This window comes from Phyllobates terribilis, unplaced genomic scaffold (assembly GCF_046119375.1).
Source record: "Phyllobates terribilis strain yellow unplaced genomic scaffold, ASM4611937v1 Scaffold_1__5_contigs__length_1240528914, whole genome shotgun sequence".
NCBI lineage: Eukaryota > Metazoa > Chordata > Amphibia > Anura > Dendrobatidae > Phyllobates > Phyllobates terribilis.
This window is the reverse complement of record NW_027362761.1, coordinates 726,516,911-726,544,214: the sequence shown is the minus strand read 5'-3', so window position 1 is coordinate 726,544,214 and position 27,304 is coordinate 726,516,911. Positions and strand designations below refer to the sequence as shown.

Here is a 27,304-nt window from a genome sequence, read left to right as displayed (position 1 = left end):
TCGGGGGAGACAAAGCTCATCTCCTTTTCTCCATAGTCCTTCTTTTTCTTCTGCCCCCTGTTTCTGCCACTCTTCTTTTTCTTCTCTACTCACCTGCTGGTGGGCTTCTTTGAGCCGTGTAATTAAGTCAAATTCTGATACTGCACTAATAGTGTGGTCAGTTGTCAGAGGTTTTACTGCAGCTCGCTTAGCAGCCTTGTCGGCTCGGTCATTACCCCTAGCTATCTCGGTGTCGAGTCTTACATGTGCAGGTACTTTTATTACTGCTACTTGTTTGGTTGAGGCAGCTGATTCTAGGATTTGTCTAATCATTTGTCCATGTTTTACTGGTTGACCTGAAGCTGTCATGTAACCTCTAGCTCTCCATATACATCCAAAATCATGTACAATACCATATGCATATCTAGAATCAGTAAAAAATATTAGCGGTTTTTGCTTTTGCTAACTGTAATGCTCGTATTAGAGCTAATAGTTCAGCTTCCTGGGCTGAACAGCTGGCCTGCATTGGCTCAGCTTCAATAACATCATGATCTGATACAATGGCATAACCTGTGTGAAAGTTACCAGTTTCATCTGCATACCTACTACCATCTATATACATATGTAGGTCTGGATTGTCAAGAGGGGTGTCCTGTACATTAGGTAGCCCTTGTGTTTCTTGTTCTATACACTGTAAGCAATCATGTATTATATTGTCTTGTTCGTGGTATTGTAAAAAATTTTCATCTTCGTCTTCCTGACCTCCTTCCACTCCCCCCCTTTGTCTCTAGTGGTAACAGAGTGGCTAAATTTAGAGACAATATGCGGCGAAAAGTGAGGTTTGGTGGCATTAGTAAGGAGCATTGTAATCTAAGATGTCTAGCCATTGAAATGTGTTTTGGCAATACCTGATTCAGTATGCCATGTACATCATGTGTAGTTTGTACTATTAAGGCATGGTCTAGTACTATTTCTGAGGCTTTTTCTACCAAAAGAGAGACAGCTGCTACTACTCTGACACATGATGGTGCAGCTTTGGTAACATTATCTAATTGAGCAGAATAGTATGCGACAGGTCTTTGTTTATTTTCATGTTTCTGTGTTAGTACTCCTGTAGCATGATTAGACATTTCCGCAGCCATTAATTGGAATGGTTTGGCGTAGTCTGGGATTCCCAAAGCCGGGGCTGACATGAGACCTTTCTTGAGGTCTTGAAAGGCTATGAGCGCTGATTCAGTTAACTGAAAAGGCTCGATTTTTAAACAATCATATAGAGGTTGCATAAGCTGACTAGCATGTATAACCCATTGTCTGCAGTGTGATACTATTCCCAAAAATGCTCTTAATGTTTTGTAGTTCTTGGGAGGAACAAGATCTCTAATGATTTTTAGTCTGTCGGCGGTGAGGTGCCGAATACCTTGTGAAATGCAGTGTCCTAGAAATACTACCGTAGTCATACAAAGTTGTACTTTTTTCTTGTTAACTTTACAGCCCATGTCTGCTAGAAATATTAACAATCTTATTGTGTTGCTGTTTGCGGACTCTTGAGCAGGGGCACATAATAATAGGTCATCAACATATTGAAGAATTACAACCTCATCCGTAGGTTTGAAATTTTGAAGAACTGATCTCATAGCTTCTGAGTACAAGGTAGGTGAATGTATCATACCCTGTGGTAATCTTGTCCATGCTAATTGTCTATTCTTAAATGTAAATGCAAACAGTTTGTAACAGTCTGGGTGTAATGGTACTGAAAAAAATGCATTTGATAAGTCTATGACAGAAAATACTCGTGCTGTTGCTGGGATCTGTGATAGCAACGTGTGTGGATTTGGCACAACAGGAGTAATAGGTTCCAAAATTTTATTTATCTCTCTTAAATCATGTACCATCCGGTATCTAGCAGCTGACCCCTCAGTAGATTTCTTTTTTACGGGGTACAACGGTGTATTGGCTGGTGACTTTACTTCTATCAGTACTCCAGTTTTTAGATAATCTTTTATCTGTTCTCCTATGGCGTGTTCTTGTTGGGCACTAATAGGATACTGTCTTAATTGGGGTAGTGTCACACCTGGAACAGGAGTGACTTTTACTGGAGCTATTGGCATTAGTCCTACATCGGTGTCATGTTGTGCCCATAATTTTTCTGGTACCTCAGAAAGATCTAAAATAATTTGGGTAGGGGCAGGGTCTTTCTCATCCTCTAAGGCTTGGACTTTTACAATGTTTTCTAGAGACTCTTGGTCATCAGGCACCAAAATTTGGACTCTACCATCCTCCAAAAATTGGATATTCATTTCTGTCTGCTTTAATAGGTCTGTACCTAGAAGACAAGTAGGTGCCCCTTTGACAAAAAGAAATTTAGATAAAAATATTTTAGATCCTATCTTTTTTTCAAGGGGAATACTATATGGGAGTGGCCTGATTCCTCCATCATACCCTTCGGTATAGGTTACATCATCTGATAAACAATCAGCATTTGGTAAGGCGTCTTCATTGAGGACGGAGGAAGTTGCTCCGGTATCTATTAGAAAAGGGCATTGTTTTCCTGCTACTTTTACCTGAATTATTGGGCGCCTTCCAGTCAAAGTGGTTTGCATCACGTCTAGTCACTCGCTTGCTGCAGGAGCAGAAGCCTGTACTGTCTTTTCTTGTGATTCTCTTGGGACATAGGTACCATCTTCTATATCCCTGGCTTTTTTCCTGCATTCTCTAATCCAATGTCCTCCCATAGTTTCCTGTTAAACCTGTCATGCCTTGCTACCTGAAAAGTTTTGCAAACTTTCCCTAAATTCTTAGTTGCTTCTACACCACACCTTTCTTTCACGATTGTATAGACATCTTGTTCATCATTTGTGGTCTTAGTCTGTTTGTTGCCCATTTTTCCTGACTATTCCTACCTTAGGAGGCTTTTTGGGTTAGATAAAATATATTCTATATTTTACCTTTCCTCGTTACCTATTCTGTCCTAAGGAGCCAGTATCTGAAACGGTTTCTCTGGACCGTTTTGTCTGAAGTGTAGAGTAATTCTAACACATATATATATATGGCAACAAGGGCAAGACCAACAATACATAAAATGAACCATACAGTCTCCATTATATATCGTGTCCCTGGAGTATTATCATTACTTCCATGGGCTCATTCTGTCAATCTCTTATCCGTCAAAAAGGAGGACAAAGGTTCGGGAGTTAAGCGTGAGCGAAGGTTTCCCCGAAAGGACACAACCTTATGACTCAGTTAGGCAATCTCCGTAATACTTATGTCATCTACCTTAGTGCGGCTTATGAGGCTATTCCCGACATCCACATCTCTTTCATACCATCCGTTTCATAACCTTCTCTGACCTCTCCTTCGGCAGATCCTACAGTATATACATGAATGACCCGAGCTATAGGTATCCTTCTCTACTAGTTCCTCAATCCCAACACAAGATATGCATGAAATTTACGGACTATCGCAGAGCAGATGTAAGAGAACTAACAGTGTCTCTTACCTGGCCAGGTTTGTCATCTGCTGTTCCGATGTCCCAATCTTAGCGGTTACTCGTGCCGGTTGATGAACTTGAAGGAATACGCAGACCTCGGGTCCCTGTTCGGGCGCCAGGAATTGTTAGGATCATTCAGCCATGGAGGGTCCTTGTTGGAGTCGGGGTATCCCCGTAACAAGAAATACACAGACACGTAGTGTATAATCAAGTACTGGGAAGCCCCTGAGCGCGCCTGCCTCTATAGGTGCTGTCCCTTTATTTATACTAATAATCATAGTTTTTTTGTCACACATGCGCAGTAAAATGCCTTTGTTTCACAAGCAGTGAAGTGATGATTCATAACAGTGGAATGTTGATAAGAAAGTTTCATAAGCAGAAAAGTGATAATTCATAGCAGTAGAAGGTTGCTGAGACAGCTAAAAACAAGTTACAATCTAATTTCTGGGCGTCAGTCCAAATGTCCAGATAAGGGAAGAATAACTTCATCTGTGTCTTACATCGTAGTCTTGGGTGAAGTATAACTCCTATCATCCTCTCAGGCGCAAATGCACACTGCTGAAAGAGTGGCAGATTAGATGGTCAGAATAGATCTGAGCCATCGGGCGAGCAGTAGGATATAACTGGAGAGTGAAAAGAGAACCAAAACCCATGTACCCGCTCAGTAGTGAGGCAGTGCTGTGAAGTCAGAAGTCAGGGAAATTGAGGAGTCGGAGTAGGAGGTTTGGCTTACCGACTCCACAGCCCTGCTGAGCACAGCAGATAGAAGTGTGATTGCATCTCCCACACTGAGAAACCTGCTCTAAGCTGTGATGGGGACGTGGTCTTCTTTCCTTTAAGTGTTGCTGCTTGCTTTTGCATCATACAGTGGGAAGAAGTGCACACCCCTAGTGAAAACTGTCATAGGACACCCAATTGAATAAAAAAAAAAAAAAAAAAAAAAGTTAACTCTTTAGGTGCCAAATGCTTTGCCAACTTCTCTGTAATGGAAATTTAAATAATAAAAAGAAAACATGTTATTCTGCTCTGCAGCTTCTATTACATTGTATGTCCAGTTCATTATGAAACCTTTCTTGAAGGGTCCTTTTTAAATGGCTAAAATTGAAAACTGATTACAAGTAACTTTACAATTTACCCCTTATTAGAAATCCTCTCCGTCTTCAGCAACGGATGAATTTTTAATTTTGTTGTGTACAGCTCGTTGCCTTGGTTACCGGGAGTCTGAGTGGCCAGTTACTTAGGTAAGGGATGTGCGGGATGTAGGCTGTATGTTTTAGGGCCTGCTTTTGACGCTCTGAAGCTGGCCGGATGGGCTTGATCTGACCTGCATCTAACAAGTCCCCCTGCCCTTCTTCCATGCTGTATCTGCATGGGAGATTGCCAGTTTGGGCCAGCAGCATGACCATGACGCCAACCTGAACTGTCAATCTTAAGAAGCACAATGCCCCTTGCAGAGCAGGAAGCTGGGCTGGGTAGCCATGCACTCCTGAAGAATAGATGAGAACAACCCTTTAATTTCATCTAGGGTACTCAGAGGCATTTTTTTTTTTAATATTTGCATTCTCTGTTGGATACAAAAAATGGAGAACAATTCCAGCAACAGAAAAAATAATGGCATTTATTTACAGTTATCTGAAAAAGTTTGGGCACCCCTATTAATCTTAAGCTTAATGTTTTATAAAAATGTGTGTTTTTGCAACAGCTATTTCAGTTTGATATATGTAATAAGTGTTGGACACAGTAATGTTTCTGCCTTGAAATGAGGTTTATTGTACTAACAGAAAATGTGCAATCTGCTTTCAAACAAAATTTGACAGGTGCATAAGTATGGGCACCCTTATCATTTTCTTGTTTTAAATACTCCTACCTACTTTTTACTGACTTACTAAAGCACTTTTTTTGGTTTAGTAACCTCATTGAGCTTTGAACTTCATAGCCAGGTGTATGCAATCCTGAGAAAAGCTACTTATAGTGGCCACTTGCAAGTTGTTCTCCTGTTTGAATCTCCTCTGAAGAGTGGCATCATGGGCTCCTCAAAACAATTGTCAAATGATCAGAAAACAAAGATTATTCAACATAGTTGTTCAGGGGAAAGATACAAAAAGCTGTCTCAGAGATTTAACCTGTCAGTTTCCACTGTGAGGAACATAGTAAGGAAATGGAAGAACACAGGGGCAGTTCTTGTTAAGGCCAGAAGTGGCAGGCCAAGAAAAACATCAGAAAGGCTGAGGAGAAGAATGGTGAGATCAGTCAAGGACAATCCTCAGACCACCTCCAGAGAGCTGCAGCATCAACTTGCTGCAGATGGTGTCACTGTGCATCGGTCAACTATACAACGCACTTTGCACAAGGAGAAGCTGTATGGGAGAGTGATGCGAAAGAAGCCGTTTCTGCAAGCATGCCACAAACAGAGTCGGCTGAGGCATGCAAAAGCACATTTGGAGAAGCCAATTTCTTTTTGGAAGAAGGTCCTGTGGACTGATGAAACCAAGATTGAGTTGTTTGGTCATACAAAAAGGCGTTATGTATGGCGGCAAAAAGCACAGCATTCCAAGAAAAACACTTGCTACCCACAGTAAAATTTGGTGGAGGTTCCATCATGCTTTGGGGCTGTGTGGCCAATGCCGGCACCGGGAATCTTGTTAAAGTTGAGGGACGCATGGATTCACCTCAGTATCAGCAGATTCTTGACCATAATGTTCAAGAATCAGTGATAAAGTTGAAGTTACGCAGGGGATGGATCTTTCAGCAAGACAATGATCCAAAACACCGCTCCAAATCTACTCAGGCATTCATGCAGAGGAACAATTACAATGTTCTGGAATGGCCATCCCAGTCCCCAGACCTGAATATCATTGAACATCTGTGGGATCATTTGAAGAGGGCTGTCCATGCTCGGCGACCATCAAACTTAACTGAACTGGAATTGTTTTGTAAAGAGGAATGGTCAAAAATACCTTCATCCAGGATCCAGGAGCTCATTAAAAGCTACAGGAAGCGACTAGAAGTTGTTATTTTTGCAAAAGGAGGATCTACTAAATATTAATGTCACTTTTCTGGTGAGGTGCCCATACTTATGCACCTGTCAAATTTTGTTTGAATGCAGATTGCACATTTTCTGTTAGTACAATAAACCTCATTTCAAGGCAGAAACATTACTGTGTCCAACAGTTATTACATATATCAAACTGAAATAGCTGTTGCAAAAACACCAATTTTTATAAAACAATAAGCTTAAGATTAATAGGGGTGCCCAAACTTTTTCATATAACTGTATATTCCTTAAAATCACACAAACAAAAAGGGAAGGGGGGTGAAATGAATGGGGAGGTAGCAAATAACCTTACGCATTTCGGACATCAGAGAGTAAGGTTATTTGCTACCTCTCCCTTTCTTTATCCACTCCTCTCTCCCCACCTCCCCTTTTTGGCCCTCATTTTGTTTCTCTTCATGTGATTTTATGGAACACAAATAAACGTCAATTTTTTCTGGTGCTGGAATGTTTCTCCATTTGCTTGTATTGCTTTGCAGGGGACACTGGCCCTGTTTTTTTCTGGGCACCACTACATGGACTGCAATTTTCGTGACCTCTTTTGCAGGGCTGTGGAGCCGGACAGCCAAACCTCCGACTCCTCAATTTCCATGACTCCGACTCCCTCATACATGGCTCATGTTTAAGTGGTAAATTTACTGTATCACAGATTCATCTCAGCTAAAAGTCTAGACTCTTTATAGGACATTTCATAACTTTCCCAAATTCTTATGAGATAAATATTCCCCGCAAACTGCATTGAACTACTGTACCTAATTTATTATATATTTTAGGAGTCGGTCCATTTTATACCGACTCCACCAAAATGGGCTCCGACTCCACAGCCCTGCTATTTTACTGAGCTGATACCTTTTTTCTTTTTACTCTCTATTGGATGTTGTATGTTTGACGGTATAAGGATGTATTGCTTTCAGGGCAAAATGGCTCCAGGAATATGGCACCTATAGGAGCAATATACAGCAGCACAGAGTGTTGAGTGGCTTTTAAAGGGGTTGTTCAGCCTTGGGGTACACATTTGCAGTCACTCTATATGACTGCTGACTTGTGAACCCTCACATCATGCAGTGTACATGCTGTGATGACTTTCTGGGAGCAGGCAGTCATATGACCTTAAATATGTGATTTGCATACTTCCAGCCACCTTCCGACTAGATGTATCCAGCCTCGCTCAATACACTTGTATTAAGCAAGACAGCACACGTCTAGTCGGCAGGTGACCGCATGTCTACAAGTCAAATGCTTGCTGTCACATTCTCAGCACTAGAGAATCCTGACCGCCGCACACTGCGCAATATGAGTTTTCCCAAGTCTGCCATCACATGGAGTGACGGCAGACTTGTACCTTAAGGCCAGACAACCCGTTTAAGGAGTAGAACACCTAATAAATTATTATTACTTACCTGGAAGATGAGAAAAGTGTCCAAAATAAGGGCGCAGTCAAACATCTGTATAATACAGACGACAATCGCCATGCTCACACTGGCCGGAGGCTCTCCTGACCCGAGTATGACAGCTGCATAGAAATAGATGCAATCACCGTCTGTGTAGTACGGCCGTCTGACTGCACCCTAATGCTTCTTCACAAAATAGTACGTTTTTCCCTATGCATAGTATTCTGATTGATGGGAACAGGGCTCTAAATAGGGTTCTGTAGGACACAGTCCCCTGTCTTGAATGGATTGGAGTTGCGCTGCCTTAACCTCTGCTCAATTCATTGTCTATGGGACAACCAGAAATAGCAAACCACTGTGCTTTGGTTTTTCCTGCAGTCCCATAGACAATGAATAGAGCAGAGGTCGAGCCTACACACCTGATCCATTCAAGATAGGGCCCTGCAGATCCAGCTCCCGAGTTTTTTTTTTTCTGGTGATAGTTGGGGATCAGACCGCTTGGATAGGGGATATCCTAACCATACCTGTGCAAGACATTTATCCATACTTGCCCCTCCCCTTTATGCACCTGTCATATTTCAAAGATCTTTCTGGTAACACATGGTGAGAAGTAGACCATTCTACGTGACCCTTTTGGCACTTTGGAAGGTTGGCTTCATTAGTGACACTGCTCACTTTGCCTATTGTCTGCTCCCGGGTCCATTTCATCTTCACTAAATTATATTTAGATTTCTTATATGAAGCCATTCATGGTTCAGGAGAAGGGAAGAGCTCTCCATTGAGGAGTCTGGTAGCTAAGAATCTCCTGAATTTCATCTGATACTACAACTGATTTCTATCTCAAATTACAATTTTTTTTTTCTTTTTTTTTTTTTTTCTCCTCTGCATTGTTTTCTGAGCATTTTTCTGTAACCTTTTCTAATATTTCCATGTCACTCCAAAGCCTTGATTTGAGCTACTGTTTTCTTCTGATGATAATGTGTTTACACCTTGCTCTTATAGTAGGGAATTGCACAGTGGCCCGTGACTCCGTTCCTATACACTATAGTTGCAGAAAGATGTAAATCACTTTCTATTTGGAGGACAAGAGCTTTTCAGGATTGTCCATTACACACAGTGTAACCCAAAAATATAATGGAGCCTCACTCTTCAGGTTTACAAGGGAGCATCTGTATAAAGAACATGTACAATTCTTGCCCTGGAGAGAGCCAATAGTACACAGCCAGTCACTGCAGGTTTTACAGTAATTCAGCTGTTTTACCAGTGAAAAGCATGAAATATGGGCATAGCTGTGATTCCAGCAATGTGTCACTTACCATGCTGCTTGCTGCAGTTTTGATAAAATCTCTATTTTACAAGTTCTCTAAATATTGGACACTGTATAACCTGGCCCACATCTGACATATTTCTGTGAACACTGTGCATAGGCAGAAAGCTGGCAAGTTATGTAGAGCACATAGGTATGGAGGACCACATGCCAGCAGGTTTACTTGTCCCCTAGTGATAATATGCTAATAAAACACCTGATTTTTTTTTTTTTTTTTCATCAAAACTACAGCAAACTGGTTCCCTTTCCCCACTTTATTGGAAAATCCCATTTTGCAGGTAGATTCCCCAAATGGTTTTGTCAAACTACACTGTGATGCAGTAAGGATGGCTTCTATCCCTGACATTAGGCCATCTTCTCTCAATGCCCATGGGGGGAATTTTGCCTCCCACCTCATTGGCGATTACTAGTGATGAGCGAGCATGTTCTGTTAACCCTTTCGGCGAGCATGCTCGGATGCTCGCCGAGTACCTTCAACGTGCTCGAGTGTTATGTTTGAATCACTCCCATGTGCATGATTTGCGACTGTTTGACATCTTTATTACATGTGAGGAAAGCCTAAGAAACAGGCATTCCTCACATGTATTAAAGCTGTCAACAGTCGCAAATCATGAGCACAGAGTGACTCAAACATAATACCCAAGCACGCTGAAGATATTCTGAAAACACCTGAGCATGCTCTTAAATCTCGAGTAACGAGCATGCTCGCTCATCACTAGCCATCACTACAATTGGCCTGTAAATGTAACCAGCTAAGAGCCACATTTTTGCTTTGTAATCAAATGAAAAGGCCCCATACATTGGTGATTACTGCTTTGTATGACACCACCAGTCATAATGATTACCTTCTCTGATGTTGTGGTGGTCCATCCTACCAAAGTTGCTGTGATTGGTCGCAGAGCAACTAATTGCTGCCAAATGGTTAAAATTATAATACTTATCCTTGCTCAGCACATCTCCATTCCAGTAGAGAAATGGCATGCAGAGCGGGTTGTGCTGTGGTTTGCTCAGACTGGAAGTGCTCTGCTATTGTGTGATTTCGCTTTCACTTGTGATCTACCCCCTGAACCCATCAATATCCTCCATCCACTTCCGCCTTTCCCTCTGCCTTACTGCAGGTGAACGCTGATCAATGACACAAGTCACACTCTTCAAGTCCCTCTCTGCTAGAGCTACTGCAGCATGCGAAAAACAGGCCTCCCTAGACGCTAATAGAGCAGCTGCTCAGATCGGATGAGAGCAGAGCCCAATGTAGCGACAACTTGCTGGTGGTCAAGTACAAGAGGGATGTCCTTCTCTTGACCACCATACATGGTGATGGCAGCACACCCACCGCTGTACGAGTTTCCTCTACACAGGTCCACAAACCAGACTGTGTCCTGGGGTACAATAAAAATATGGGGGGAGGTGATCTCTCTGATCAAGTCCTCCAACCGTACAGTGCCATGAGAAAGGCCATGGTGTGATGCATAAAGCTGGCTGGAGGTAGTGATCAAGGCCCTAATATTTGGCAGTCAAGAAGGACGGGCCCCAGTACTTCTGGAAATGAAGGTGCTTGTATCGTACCAGGCCAACATTTTCCCAGTGAGGTCCCCCAATCTGGAAAGAAAGGAAGGTCACAAGAAAGTGTGTTACAAAAGAGGAATAAGAAAGAAAACTACGACCCCTGCCTCAAAAAACCTGGCCTGTGCTTAAAGGACTGTTTGAAAGTGTACCACTCAGCCATGTTTAACTAAGTCTATTTCTCATTTACGCTATGTTCATATGCAGGGAAAAAAAATTGTTTTATAGTACCAGCAAAAGCTGTGAGATTTCACAAATTAACTTGCACATTTTTTTTCCTGACTGAATTTGAGAACTGCAGCAATTTTGGAAATCTGCAGCATGTCAGTTTTGCTCTGCACTTTTGCAGTGTTTTTTCACCCATAGAAAGCAATGACATGCTGAAAACAGCTGCGGATTATCATTTCCGCTGCGGATTATCATTGTGGAAAAATACGCAGCACTACCAATTATTTTGCGGAAGCGCGGCGTTTTCGCCGCCATTGACTTGCATTGGAACGCATGGATTACACATCACTGTATCTGTTCATGTGGATTCCATGCATTTCAATATGCGGCTGGTACCCGGGTGTGGAGAAGAGGAGACTCTCCTCCGGACCCGGGTACCATAGAACCTGTAAAAAGAAAATAAAAAATTATTATTATACTTACCTTCTGATGGCCCCCGGTGTCTTTATCCGATGCGTCTCGGCTTGCCGGCAGCTCGCGGTAGACTAAAGGACCTGCGCTGATGTCATTTAATAATGTGATGGGTCATACGACTGCTGACGCCAGCAGGTCCTTAAATCTACCGTGAGCTGCCGGCAAGCCGAGACGCATCGGATAAAGACACCGGGGCCATCTGAAGGCAAGTATGATATTTATTTTTTACCATTCTTTCGGTCACAGTATATAAATCCATGCCGGTTCCATGGATTTATATAGTGTGACCAAGTTGTCAAGCACTTTCCAAGTGATGCTAAAATCGCTTGGAAAGCACTTGTCAACCCGCATGCGAAATCTCATGTGCAAAACGCTTGACAAACGCTTGTCCCTGGCAGGAAAACGCATGTACAATCCGCATGCGTTTTTTCTGCCAGGGAGATGCAGAAATGCTCTGGAAAAATCCGGAGCATTTCTGCATCATGGGCACATAGCCTTAGGCTGTGTGCACACTATGCATTTTTCAAGCGTTTTTGCCTCGGAATTTCTGCATCGAGAACGCTTAAAAAAAAAATGCTTGGTAATACATGCCCCATGGTCCTCAATGATAATCCACATGTGCTGTGCACATGCTGCGGAAATTTCCGCAGCACTACCATTAATTTTGTGGACACGTAGCGTAATTGCCGCCATTGACTTGCATTGAAACGCTTCATATCCGCATCACTACATGTGCGCACGCGGATATGAAGCGATTCAATGTGCGGATGGTACCCAGGCCTGAAGAAGAGGAGATTCTCATCCAGACCTGGGTACCATAGAACCTGTAGTTAAAAAAGAATTTAAATAAAGATTATACTCCCCTTCCGATGGCCCCCGGCCTCCTCAGTGATGCGTGCGGTGTGTTGGGCAGCTCGCGGTGGTGTGAGGACCTGACATGACGTCATTGAGTCATGTGACAGGTCATGCGACCGCATGACTCAATGACTTCATCACAGGTCCTTCACACCACCGCGAGACACTGGGGAGACTGGATGGAGCGGAGAAGGAGACCGGGGGCCATCTGAAGGTAAGTATAATCTTTATTTTTTATTTTTCACCATTCTTATTCTTTTTTTTTTTAACTATTACTTGGTCACACGGTTGCATGGATTTATATAGTGTAACCAAGTTGACAAGCACTTTCCAGGTGATGCTAAAATCGCTTGGAAAAGCGCTTAATAACCCGCATGCCGAAATGCATGCAAAAACACTTGACAAACGCTTCTACCTGGCAGGAAAAACGCATGTACAATCATCATGCTTTTTTTTCTGCCAGGGAGATGCAGAAACGCTCAGGAAAAAATCTGGAGCATTTCTGCATCGTGGGCACATAGCCTTAAACTAACTTTATTAAACATGTGAACCACACCAAACAAGAAAAACTTCAGCAAAGAGAGCAGGTTTTGGCTGCTGAAAAACAATGCTGCAAAAACCCTACATGTGAACATAGCCTTAGTTTGCTTTAGTGCACCACTTTATTATATCCTGATGTACTCTGCACAGCTTACATATTCCACGACATTATAGATTCAAATATCAGTAAACCCCAAATAAAACTGTACCTCAATTCACCACTAGATCAATTCCAATATAGGCTCACATAGGCCACTTTCACATGTTCCTAAACTAGGAGTGGGTGAAGAATATTGAAGTGGTGACGTGTTTCTATGATATTGTTCCACTCCTGGTTTTGGCTTACAGTAAAAAAACTCACCAAATATTCAATGTGTGCACATGGCCTAATGGGAAATTTCTTCTAGTTTGGCACCTGAGGGGCTCTGCAAATGTGACCTAGTGCCCGCAAAACATTCCAGCAACCAAAACGTCGATTGTCCCTTTTGGAGCTTTGCCGTGGCCCTGAACAGTAGTTTCCTGCCACGTATGGGGTATCGACATACTCGAGAGGAATTGCACAACACATTTTTGGGTCTGTTTTCTCTTAACTTTGTGAAAATTAAAAATTTGGGGCTAAGGAAACATTTTTGTGGAAAAAGATTAATTTTTCATGACCCAATGTCATACAATTCTGTGAAGCTCTTGTGGAATCAAAATGCTCATTGCTACCCTTGATAAATTCTTTGACGGGTGTAGTTTCCAAAATGAGGTCACTTGTTGGGGGGAGATTCTTTTTTGGCACGTAGGGTGCGATGCAAATAAGACATGGCATCTGCTATATTTTCTTACTATATTTGTGCTCCTAATGTCACATAGCTTTCCTTCCCTTACAAGCTCCAACAGACGTTTCCACCATGTGTAAGGTATCTGTGTACTCAAAAGACAGTGCACAACAAATTGTGAGATTCATTTTCTCCTGTGACTTTTGTGAAAAATGAAAAATTTGGGGCTAAAGCAAAATTTTTATGGAAGAAATAATAATTTTTCATTTTTTTTCCTTTCAAGTAGCTGTAATTCTTAATTGTTTCACCTTTGGAAGTTTTCTGACATATAGGCCCCTTGAAGTCACTTAAAGGGCTAAATGTAACTTGTTTCAAAAGTGATATTGATGTAAAGTAGACATGTAGTAAATGTTAGTGATAGCACACAAAAGTAGTTAATAAATATCTGTTTTGAGGGTGTTAATCTTCAAAGTTTGAAAATTGTGACCTTTTCTAAATTTTCATAACATTTCTTACAATTTGCATTTAATTATGAAAATATATCAACCTAAATTTACAGCTAACATAATGTACAATGTGTCTCTAAAAAAAAAGACTCACTTACTGGGATATGTTAAAGGGAAGCTGTCACCACTTTTGAGTTATGTAACGTATTAATATGGGCGTACAGGTTATAGACTGCTGAAAAAAGTCCACCTGCATGTCTCATATCAGATGCCTTGTTAAGAATTCTTCTTTTATCACTTTATGTAGGCTATGGGGAGGATGTTGTCTAGGAGACAGTTCATTATCATGTGAATCGCCTCCGACAGCGTCACTGTGTGCCTGTGACGTCGCGCTTCCGTCCTGTAATCTCGCGCCTGCGCAGTCCCAGTGCCGTCGTTCCTCTTCAATGTTTCGCCTTTCTCTGGGCATTGGCTTCAGTCAGTCATTGGCGAGTCAGTGGTACTTCTGCTGCCAGCGCTCTAAAGTGACACTCCTCATATTTGAAATATTTGGCCTGGTCAGTAGTAAACACTGGCTTTTGCGTTAAAGTTGCGCCAAACAAGGACTTAGTGGTAATAATTAGGATCGATAAATAAAAATATACAATCTGTCTAGAGCTTCAGAAAAATTTTTTGCAAAACAAAGTATCAAAACCATAAGATACATAAACTATATATTTTATTAATTTTACTCACTTATATAGCGCTTATAGCCAGCACTAGGTGAGTATAGTCATTAAACTATAACTTTTAATTCAGATAAATATAAAATAGTAGAAATGTTACCAATACCTATAGGCAAAAAAATACACCTCAAATTCAGACACCTCACTCTAACATCATAATCAGTTAGTACTGAGGTGCCAGTTTATACTTATGGTCAAACAGTATCATAGTACCTCGCAACATAAATAAAGAGACACATTGGAATGGTCTCACCCATATCTCTGTGTTCAGGAGGGAGGGGCCATCCAAATTTCCAGACGTCTTGTGTATCAACCAGTCGTTCTCATCAGGAGGAGCACATTGGCAGGCCTATTATGCCCTAAGCACTCTATTAAGGCCCTGTATCCCCATTGCTCCCGCCCTGACAAGGGCAATCCACAGCTATCCCTATAGCTGGAAAGCCCTGTACTTAGATGTGTGTTTCATCCCTCTGGGTTCTTCAGGAGAGCCAGGTGCACTACAAAAACTCTCACAGAACTCCTTACAGTTCCCTGTTCAGGAGTATAATCACTGACTGGTGCCAGTCACTGCTGTAATGGAGGTATCTTAAATACCCTCCCCTTATCTCTAGTATCAATCATCTGTAAAGGGGCTGATCAGGGAGTATATACACAGCAGGTGTGCCATGTCTGCATATTTCTCCTACCTTATGGCTATGTGCGCACATTCAGGATTTGAATGCAGAAAATTCCTTTAAGGTTTCTGCATCTCTTGGCAGTAAAAACGCTGCAGAAAAGACACACTTTTTTTTGCATTTTTGTACATCAATGAATGCTTTTTGGACCTAAATAAATATATTTGGAAAAAGAAACGCTGGACATCGCTTTAACCCTTGGATTACTGTCAGACCTGGGGTGAGTATATTGGTTACTTTTAAATGATTAAAGAATGTGTCTGTTGTATTTCAAATAAAGTGGTTTACTCTGTGTGTGTTTATTTAACTCTTTACTTTACTTAGGTTTAGTAATGAAAGGGTCTGATTGTCACCTTGTTATCACTAAACAAAAGGGCTAGGTGTCTGTAAACCCAGTCTCATTAGCATTCCCATTCATGTCATTTCTGGGGCAGCTGAGAGCTGCTATTTTTAGCCAAGGAAGGTGCCATTAGGCAAACATGTTCCCTGGCTATTAACCCCTTTCTGGCCCAGGGCGTACTAATACGTATTTGTGCCCTGCACCTTATGGGCCTGATATGTGTTAGTACGCCTTGGTGATTTCGCCCGCACACAGGCTGTGCGGGCGAGATTGCTGCCGGGTATCAGCAGTTTGTCACAGCTGACACCCGGTGCTATGTGCAGGGAGCGGTCCCACACCGCTCCCTGCACATTAACCCCCAAAATGCTGCGATCGAAATCGATCGCAGCATTCCGGTCGCTAGAGGAGGTAAGCGCAATACTTGCCTTCTCTGCCAGCGTCCCACGGCATCCGAATCCGGTCCCGGATGTTGTCATGGTGACCCGATGTCATCATGACAACATCCGGGTCACCAGGAGGCAGGAAGTTGCTTTGGTCATGTGCAGTGCACAACCAAAGTAACTTCTCCCTGTGCAGTGCTGACAGGCTGCATTCCTGTGCTATACAGCCGATCAGGCTGCAAAAGGTGGAAGTCCCATAGTGGGACAATGTGTAAAAGTAATAAAAATGTCAGTGTAAAAAAAAAAAACAAAAAAAAATTGTAACAACATAAAAACGGAAAAAAAAAAATAAAAATATATTGTACCCATAAATAAATAATATTATGAAAAAAAAAAAATAAACCAATAAAAGTACACATATTTGGTATCGCCGTGTCCGGAATGACCTGACCTATAAAACTGTCCTGCTAGTTAACCCCTTCAGCGAACACGGTAAAAAAATAAATAAAAAATGAAACCTAAAACGATGCTTTGTCATCATACCGCCAAACAAAAAATGGAATAAAACGCGATAAAAAAGACGAATGTAAATAAAAATGGTACCGCTGAAAACGTCATCTTGTCCCGCAAAAAACAAGTTATACGTCTCAGAATAAAGCGATGCAAAAACAATTCTTTTTTTCTATAAAATAGTTTTTGTGTAAAAGAGCCAAAACACAAAAAAAAAAACAATATAAATGTAGTACCGCTGTAAACGTACTGACCCGAAGAATAAAGCTACCTTATCAATTTTACCACACACAGAACGGCATAAAAAAAAATCCTGAATTGTTGGTTTTTGTTTATTCTGCCTTCCAAAAATCGGAAGAGAAAGCGATCAAAAAATGTCACAAGCCTGAAAATGGTACCAATAAAAATTTCAACTTGTACCGCAAAAAACAAGCCATCACATGATTCTGTCGGCCGAATTATGGAAAAATTATAGCTCTCAAAATATGGCGATGCAAAAACTAGTCTTTGCAAAAAAAAGGGTATTTTAGTGTGTGACAGCTGTCAATCATAAAACCCCGCTATAAATCTGGTATCGCTGTAATCGCACCGACCCGAAGAATAAAGTCGTCTAATCCCTTATACCGCACGAGGAACGGCGTAAAAAATAAACGCTGGGGATAGGGTTAGGCTAGTGTTGGGGTTGTATTAGGGTTTGGGTTGGGATTTTGTCAGAAGTAAAGAAAAAAAAAAATGACGACGATATGGCGACTAATGTTGAGTGCAAGTGCTCACTACTTGAGTTTGCATCAGGTGCTTTGGTATGAACCGATTATAGCGGGTGCTCGAGTGACATGCTCGAGTCTCCGCCCCAAATGTTTTGCAGCTGTTAAACAGCCAAAAAAACCTCGCGGGGATTGCCTGCCATGCACTAGCGATCCCCGCATGTTTTTTTTTTGGGTGTCTAATAACCGTGAAACTTGCGGGGCGGGGACAGGAGCATGTCACTTGAGTACCCTCGATACTTGGTGCATACCTGAGTACCCGATGCAAACTCAAGTAGCGAGCACTTGCACTCAAGACTAATGACAACATTAGGTCATCATATAGAATAAGTTGTCAATTTCTGTGTCATACCTCTGGGTTCAAAATGTTCACTATACTCCTTGATAAAATACATGAGGGGTCTAGTTTCCAAAATGGGGTCACTTGTGGGGGGTTTCCACTCTTTAGGCGCATCAGGGGCTCCCCAAACGCAACATGGCGTCAACTAATTATTCAAGCAAATTTTACATTTAAAAAGTCAAATGGCGCTCCTTCCCTTCCGAACCCTGCCGTGTGCCCAAATAGTGGTTTTCCCCTAAATATTAGTAGAAGGGGCTCACAGCTGTTTGCTTAGCCTTTCCTGGCTAGATTACAGGGGGTCCCCAGAAATTTTTTTATGTGGGGTCCCCTTATAAAATCTAACCAGAAAAGGCTAAACAGACAGCTGCGGGCTGATATTAATAGCCAGGGAATGGGCCATGGATCCTTGCCCTCTCCGCGGCTAATAATATCAGCTCTCAGCCGCCCCAGAAATGGCACATCCATAAGATGCGCCAATTCTGCCGCTTAGCCTCCGCTCTTCCCACTGCCGTGTAGCGGTGACAAGTGGGGTAATAATAAGGTTGGGGTTCATGTCAGCTTTGTATTGGCGGCTGACATGATGCCCAGGTTAGTAAAGGAGGGCGTCTATAAGACTCCCCATTACTAACCCCATAGTGAAGGTTTTTGACTCTTTTTCAATAAAGATACGGCCAGAATAAAGTCTTTTATTGAAATAATGTATTTAATAATGAAAAAACACCGTATACTCACATAATAACGCTTAATCCCCAAATCCCTCGTCTCCTGAAAAAATAAAAAAACAACCATATCCCTCACCTGTCCGCCATCATGACGTAATCCCAGTGTCCCACGGAGATCTGGGTCAATTCTACAGCAGCAATCACTGATGTGACTGCTGTAAAAGACAGCACTGTATACACTGACAGGAGTGTAATCACTCTTGTCAGTGTATAGTGCTGCGCTGCTGGGGCTGAGTTCATCAGCTGAAGATCAGCTGATCAGCACAAGTGACCTCATTTACTGCATCAGTGTTGGTGGAAAAATTCCCATGCAGCACCAATGCCGTAAAGTGAGGTCCCCGAGCTCCGGTGAACTCAGTCCCGGCAGCACAGCGATGTACACTGCCGGGAGCTAGCGCGCTCCCGTCAGTGGGTTGACGGGGGACATCGGGAGGACGCCAGACAGGTGAGAATAAAGTGTTTTTATTATTTAAAGTCTTTTTTTTTTTTTTTTTTTTTTTTTTTTTTATTAACCACCGCGCACAGATGCCGGCTGAGGAGACTGCTCCTCCCCTCAGCCGCGCTTGCTGTCGCTGTTATCAGCGGGAGCGGCAGTCAGATGATGGAAGCTGTAGTCTTCTTTCCCAGCCCGGGGACCATTCTTTGTGCGTTTTTGCAGCGTATTTGACTAATTGACTTGAATTGAGTCAGTCAAATACACAGCAACCATCCGCAAATATATTTCTACCTGCGGGTTTGCTGCGGTTCAATTGAACTCAATGGGCGGGAAACGCTACAAATAATGAACATGCTGCGGATTTAAACGCAATGACAATCCTGTCAGAAAAATTCCTGATCATGTGCACAGCACATCAGGATTGTCATTGCATTAGCTGGCATTACCTAGTGTTTTTGGTCCATTTCCCCATGCAGAAAATGCATCAAAAACACAGTGTGCACATAGCCTATATGTCATCACGGTGCATTATGCTGCTTTTTCTTCTTTTGATTAACGACCCCTGGAACGCACGGTCGCATATATGTAGATCCCGCCATGCGTGTCCCACCTTGTCGTGGAACGAACACATCATCACTTTGTGTCCAGCACGTGGATCCTGCGCCTGCCGCGTCTTTATTCTCGTATATCACTGCTGGGGACGGAACTGAATGCTTACAGCGCATGTCCACCTGCGTAACCCTTCTCGGGGTCCTCTGACCTGAAACGCACACGTCACCGTTGTGTGCCATTAGCGTAACAGAGGCATCATTATATGGGTTAGGATACTCTTATTCCATAATGCAATGTACTGCGAGGGACATATCGGGTCACTCTATGTGAAGAAAAGTGGTTGAGGGACACTATCCCTTTAACATGCGCTTCACAAAGTCCCGAACCCTCGAAATGACACGTGTAGAATAGACTTGCGCAGTGAAAGAGGTCACCCAGTAATGGCACACAATGGTGAGGCGTGCGTTTCAGATTAGAGGACCCCGGAAGTGTTACGCAGACGGACATGCGCTGTAAGCATTCAGGAGTTCCGTCCCCGGAAGTAATATGTGGGAATATGGACGCGGCAGGAGCCATGCGCGTCCAACCTTGTGGTGGAAGAGTCATTAATCAAACGAAGTGGAGGCAGCATAACGCACCATGATGACATAAGGTAGGAGAAATATGCAGACATGGCACACCTGCTGTGTATATACTCCCTGATCAGCCCCTTTACAGATGATTGATACTAGAGATAAGGGGAGGGTATTTAAGATACCTCCATTACAGCAGTGACTGGCACCAGTCAGTGATTATACTCCTGAACAGGGAACTGTAAGGAGTTCTGTGAGAGTTTATGTAGTGCACCTGGCTCTCCTGAAGAACCCAGAGGGATGAAACACACATCTAAGTACAGGGCTTTCCAGCTATAGGGATAGCTGTGGATTGCCCTTGTCAGGGCGGGAGCAATGGGGATACAGGGCCTTAATAGAGTGCTTAGGGCATAATAGGCCTGCCAATGTGCTCCTCCTGATGAGAACGACTGGTTGATACACAAGACGTCTGGAAATTTTAATGGCCCCTCCCTCCTGAACACAGAGATATGGGTGAGACCATTCCAATGTGTCTCTTTATTTATGTTGCGAGGTACTATGATACTGTTTGACCATAAGTATAAACTGGCACCTCAGTACTAACTGATTATGATGTTGGAGTGTGGTGTGACCATTGACACTCCCTAAAGGAGACACCTAGGTGTATAGTTATCTTGTGACCACTGTCACATATTTGAGGAGAGACACCTCTAATATTTTATGTGAACACAATTCTTTTTGAAGTGGTATCACTTTTTTATATTGTCTGTGAATTTGATGTGTATTTTTTTGCCTATAGGTATTGGTAACATTTCTACTTTTTTATATTTATCTGAATTAAAAGTTATAGTTTAATGACTATACTCACCTAGTGCTTGCTATAAGATTATACTGTGAGGTGGGAGACTGTTAGAACGTGCAGGGTTGGTCCTGGTTGTTTTATTTTACTCACTTTATATAGCGCCATTAGTTCCACAGTGCTTTACAGACATTATCAGCACTGTCCCGATAGGGTCTCACAATCTACATTCCCTATCAGGATGTCTTAAACCAGAGAACCCAGAGGAAACCCACACACAAGTTAAGATTCTTTATATATGTGCAATATAACACAAAAGAGAATCATGGGGGACAAACTACCCCAGAAATCAGACCACTGGGCGATGTGACAATTACACACGTAGAGGGTAATTGCAACTCTAATGCTGCAGTCCCATGCAGCTGTCATGCTGCGACTTTTAACCACAGCCCTATGCTGCTGCTGTCTTTGTGCAGGGAAACATTAAAATCACTTAATCTTGCAAGGAGACTGCATTTTCTCTTGCAAGACTCCATGATAATAACTCTGTGGTTTTGTAGGTAAAAGAGTCGTTGCCCGGCAAGATAAAGTGATTGTACTGGGAAATGGTAGAAAGATCGCAGCAGCCCCGTGGCACTGTCTTCTAGCCACTGTTTTCCTGCATAATCAATCCCTTAAAGTGACTCTGTCAGCAAGATTTTGCACTCCAAACTATTTATATCTACATATAGCACTTTCAAAGACAAGTTCAGCAAAACCTTTACATGGCAAGTCCATTCCACCATTACTGAGAAATCCGCGTTTGTATTGATATGTAAATGGCTATGGTAGATCTGAAGTCTATGTCACTCCAGCTCGATTTCCTGCACAGCACTGCCTCCTCCTGCTTGACTGACCGTCTCTATGATGAGTCCTCAGTCTAAGAGGAGGCAGTGCTGGACGAGGAATAGAGCTGGAGTGACGGAGGCTTCAGATCTACCATAGCCATTTACACTCCAAAGACATACTGATAGGGAATCTAGATTGTGAGCCCCAATGGGGACAGTGCCGATAATGTCTGTAAATTGTCTGAATTGTAAAGCGCTACGGAATATGTTGGCGCTATATAAATAAAAAGATTATTATTATTTACATATCAATGCAACCGCTGATTTCTCAGTAATGGTGAAATAGTCTGGCCATGTAACAAAAATTCTAGACTTGTCTTTGAAAGACCTACAGGTGCATCTCACTAAATTAGAATATCATCAAAAAGTTAATTTATTTCAGTTCTTCAATACAAAAAGTGAAACTCGTATACACTGCTCAAAAAAATAAAGGGAACACTCAAATAACACATCCTAGATCTGAATGAATGAAATATTCTCATTGAATACTTTGTTCTGTACAAAGTTGAATATGCTGACAACAAAATCACACAAAAATCATCAATGGAAATCAAATTTATTAACTAATGGAGGCCTGGATTTGGAGTCACCCCCAAAATTAAAGTGGAAAAACACACTACAGGCTGATCCAACTTTGATGTAATGTCCTTAAAACAAAATGAGGCTCAATATTGTGTGTGGCCTCCACATGCCTGTATGACCTCCCTACAACGCCTGGGCATGCTCCTGATGAGGTTGCAGATGGTCTCCTGTGGGATCTCTTCCCAGACCTGGACTAAAGCATCCGCCAATTCCTGGACAGTCTGTGGTGCAACGTGACGTTGGTGGATGGAGCGAGACATGATGTCCCAGATGTGCTCAATCAGATTCAGGTCTGGGGAACGGGCGGGCCAGTCCATAGCTTCAATGCCTTCATCTTGCAGGAACTGCTGACACACTCCAGCCACATGAGGTCTGGCATTGTCCTGCATTAGGAGGAACCCAGGGCCAACCGCACCAGCATATGGTCTCACAAGGGGTCTGAGGATCTCATCTCGGTACCTAATGGCAGTCAGGCTACCTCTGGCGAGCACATGGAGGGCTGTGCGGCCCTCCAAAGAAATGCCACCCCACACCATTACTGACCCACTGCAAAACCGGTCATGCTGAAGGATGTTGCAGGCAGCAGATCGCTCTCCACGGCGTCTCCAGACTCTATCACATCTGTCACATGTGCTCAGTGTGAACCTGCTTTCATCTGCGAAGAGCACAGGGCGCCAGTGGCGACTTTGCCAATCCTGGTTTTCTGTGGCAAATGCCAAGCGTCCTGCATGGTGTTGGGCTGTGAGCACAACCCCCATCTGTGGACGTCGGGCCCTCATACCACCCTCATGGAGTCGGTTTCTAACCGTTTGTGCAGACACATGCACATTTGTGGCCTGCTGGAGGTCATCTTGCAGGGCTCTGGCAGTGCTCCTCCTGTTCCTCCTTGCACAAAGGCGGAGGTAGCGGTCCTGCTGCTGGGTTGTTGCTCTCCTACAGCCCCCTCCACGTCTCCTGGTGTACTTGCCTGTCTCCTGGCAGCGCCTCCAGCCTCTGGACACTACGCTGACAGACACAGCAAACCTTCTTGCCACAGCCCGCATTGATGTGCTATCCTGGATGAGCTGCACTACCGGAGCAACTTCTGTGGGTTGTAGAGTCCATCTCATGCTACCACGAGTGTGAAAGCACAACCAACATTCAAAAGTGACCAAAACATCAGCCAGAAAGCATTGGTACTGAGATGTGGTCTGTGGTCCCCACCTGCAGAACCACTCCTTTATTGAGGGTGTCTTGATAATTGCCAATAATTTCCATCTATTGTCTATTCCATTTGCACAACAGCATGTGAAATTGATTGTCAATCAGTGTTGCTTCCTGAGTGGACAGTTTGATTTCACAGAAGTTTGACTTACTTGGAGTTATATTCTTTTGTTTAAGTGTTCCCTTTATTTTTTTGAGCACTGGGTTATATAGAGTCATTACAAACAGCGTGATCTATTTCAAGTCTTTATTTCTGTTAATGTTGGTAATTATGGCTTACAGCCAATGAAAACACAAGTCATTATCTCAGTAAATTAGAATACTTTATAACAACTGCTTGAAAAATGTTTTTAAAATCTGAAATGTTGGCCTACTGAAATGTATGGTCAGTAAATGCACTCAATACTGGGTCGGGGCTCCTTTTGCATCAATTACTGCATCAATGCGGCGTGGCATGGAGGCGATCAGCCTGTGGCACTGCTGAGGTGTTATGGAAGCCCAGGTTGCTTTGATAACAGCCTTCAGGGTCTGGTGTCTTATCTTCCTCTTGACAATACCCCATAGATTCTCTATGGGGTTAAGGTCAGGCGAGTTTGCTGGCCAATCAAGCACAGTGATACTGTTGTTTTAAACCAGGTATTGGTACTTTTGGCAGTGTGGACATGTGCCAAGTCCTGCTGGAGAATGAAGTTTCCATCTCCAAAAAGCTTGTCGGCAGAGGGAAGCATGAAGTGCTCTAAAATTTCCTGGTAGACGGCTGCGCTGACTTTGGTCTTGATAAAACACAGTGGACCTACACCTGCAGATGACATGGCTCCCCACACCATCACTGATTGTGAAAACTTCACACTAGACCTCAAGTAGCTTGGATTGTGTGCCTCTCCACTCTTCCTTCAGACTCTGGGACCTTGATTTCCAAATGAAATGCAAAATTTACTTTGCATTTACTTAGTGTGTCAATGACTGCCTTCTGGACATCTGTCAAGTCAGCAGTCTTCCCCATGATTGTGGAGCCTACTGAAACAGACTAAGGGACCTTTTTAAACACTTAGGAAGCCTTTGCAGGTGTTTTTGTTAATTATTCTGATTTACTGAGATAATGACTTTTGCATTTTCATTGGCTGTAAACCATAATCATCAACATTAACAGAAATAAACACTTGAAATAGATCACTCTGTTTGTAATGACTCTATATAATATGAGTTTTTCACTTTTTGTATTGAAGAACTGAAATTAACTTTTTGATATTCTAATTTAGTGAGATGCACCTGTAGATGCCCATAAGTTTGGGGGTGAAGTCTTGCTGACAGATTCCCTTTAAAAGCATGACATATTTAATAATGTCCACCACCCCTGCATAAAAAATAATAAATAATCAATGTAATGTAGCAGTGCGGTGCTCTAGCAACAAAGCACGTCACATGGACCTTACCACAGTAGCAAAACCACAATGGCAAATATTAATCCATGTGTCCTAATTTCTGGGGAGTACTTACCGCCATGCGGTTTACTGGGTTTGTTCTGTGTTCCTCCTCTGTCATATTGTACATTTATATTGTATTTTAAATAGATTTTTCTTCGTAAAATCAAATGTGATTTTTTTTTTTTCTATTTATTTAAATGTTCAAACTATCAGATGTATCCTACTCTGTATTGGTAAGATTATTGTCCATGTACGAAGTTGTGTGACAGTATGGAGACTACATTATACTACTGCAGTTTGTTTTACATTGGAGCATGATAAAGCATTAATTCATCTGGTTCTTTTCTGAATGTATTTAAGGTCTATTTCTGGTGAAAGCAAAGTTAGAAAAAGAAGCAAAGAGAAAGATAAGAAACAAAAATCTTCATCAGAGGATGAGAACAGCACGGCACGAAAATCAAGGTCAAGGTGCAGCATGTCTTCTGTCTCATCTTCATCTCCAGCTAGATCACAGAGCCCTAGCGATTTATCGGACTCTGGCCTGACCCTGCAAGAACAGTTGAAACTAAAAGAGGAGAAGAAAGCAAAAAGAGAGATGATGAAAGCAATGGAGGCTCCAGAGGAAAAGCGAGCAAGACGGCTAGCCAAGAAGGAAGCCAAAGAACGCAAGAAGAGAGAGAAGATGGGCTGGGGTGAGGAGTATATGGGCTACACCAATACAGACAACCCATTTGGAGATAATAACCTGCTGGGCACTTTTATCTGGAGCAAGGTTAGATTACTCCATAATTAAATTTGTGTCTTGTATAGCAGTATGTAGTCTTTTCTCATCGACACTCTTGTGTTTATATAGGCACTAGAGAAGAAAGGAATTGGACATCTCAATGAAAAAGATTTGAAAGATCGGAACAAACTAATCCAGGAAGATAACCGCTTAGAGCTTCAAAAGGTTAGGTGAACGTGTGTGTGTGTGTGTTTTTTCCCTTCATTCTTCCAAGAGCCATTGTACTTTTAAATGACACCATTCAATTTACTATATAATATACCAAGAAGCAGAAATAAATTCTGAGTGAAGTAAATTGGTGGAGAAAAAAAAAGTACTTCCGCCATTGTTTTTGAGGTTTTGTTTTTACGGTGTTAATTGTGCATGACCTGTCAACATGCTTCTTCAGATAAGTACAATTGCCGCAATGACCATCGGACGTGATGGTAGCAATGTTGGAGCCTGCTCCATGCCGTTGCTATGCTTGACAGTGGCATATAAGAGGTTAAAGTGATGTGATTGGAGCTGGCTTTAATAACATCAGTAAGTGTCTGGCGCTGATACTGTTTGGTTCCTGAGGCCGCTCTGTACAGTGATGGCACACGGCCGCTGTACGTGTAGTTCATTGTCAACTTCAGGGTGAGAACATTTTAGTAATATGTGGTTTTCCTCAGTACTTTGCCTTCCAAGTGGGAGAAAGCTCAGTACAGGATTTATTCCACTGCTAGTCTCTGCTTTAGCTTTCCCGAAACACAAGAATTACATTGGCCATGCTGCGGTAATATTGCTTATGAAAGGGAATATTAAAGGGTTACTCCGGCTCCGACCAATTCCATAGCATTAAGTGAGTAGTGTCGGTGACCTCTCATCTACGAATACCTCCTGTGACTTGTGAATGATTGAATAGGACAGGCGCACACATTCTGGCAGATATCGATAGATGTGATATCACTGGCCCTACTCCCCTTCAGATAAGGAAGTGAGCATAGCCAGAATATCACTAAGGCAATAGGAAGTTGACAGTAATGAAAGTGCATTATATGGGAGTTTTCCTTCAACCTACTGGATCCATTATAGATGTCTACACGTTGATCTCGTTAGTCAGAACTGACGCATAAGCTGGTACTGTCATCGTTGTAGCATCACTCAATTGGTATAGAAAATGCTGCAATTACATGACAAAATGGCACAGTGTTTGAAAATTGTAGTATATCCAATGCAGAGGTTGACTGCAGTGGTGATGTGTGCTGTCATCATCTCCTCTGCAGCCAAAAACCACAGACCCTAAAGCAGGGATGTCAAACTCAAAACACACAGAGGGCCAAAATTAAAAACTTGGACAAAGTAACGGGCCAACTAGTATACAGTATAATGGGCCCCACAAAGTCCTCCATACAGTATTATGGGCACCGCATAGTCCTCCTTACAGTATAATGGGCCGACATAGTCCTCCGTACAGAATAATGGTCCCCACATAGGGGTGGAGGTACTGGTGCCCACGGGCCAGAGTTTGACACGTGTGCCCTAAAGGGTCTTTAAGTAAGGCTCCTGTGCAGGGGCGGGCATACCATTGTGCAACCTATGC

The 27,304-nt window shown here is 42.6% G+C and overlaps 1 protein-coding gene across 1 annotated transcript in view; it reads left to right on the top strand.

Moving 5' to 3' along the window:
* Positions 1 to 27,304, top strand: part of CACTIN (cactin, spliceosome C complex subunit) — a 50,182-nt gene that overhangs the window by 8,069 nt on the left and 14,809 nt on the right. Inside the window, exons 2-3 of the mRNA XM_073686351.1 lie at positions 25,317 to 25,728; positions 25,810 to 25,905. Coding sequence (XP_073542452.1) covers positions 25,317 to 25,728; positions 25,810 to 25,905 — 508 coding nt within the window. The remainder of the gene's footprint in view (positions 1 to 25,316; positions 25,729 to 25,809; positions 25,906 to 27,304) is intronic.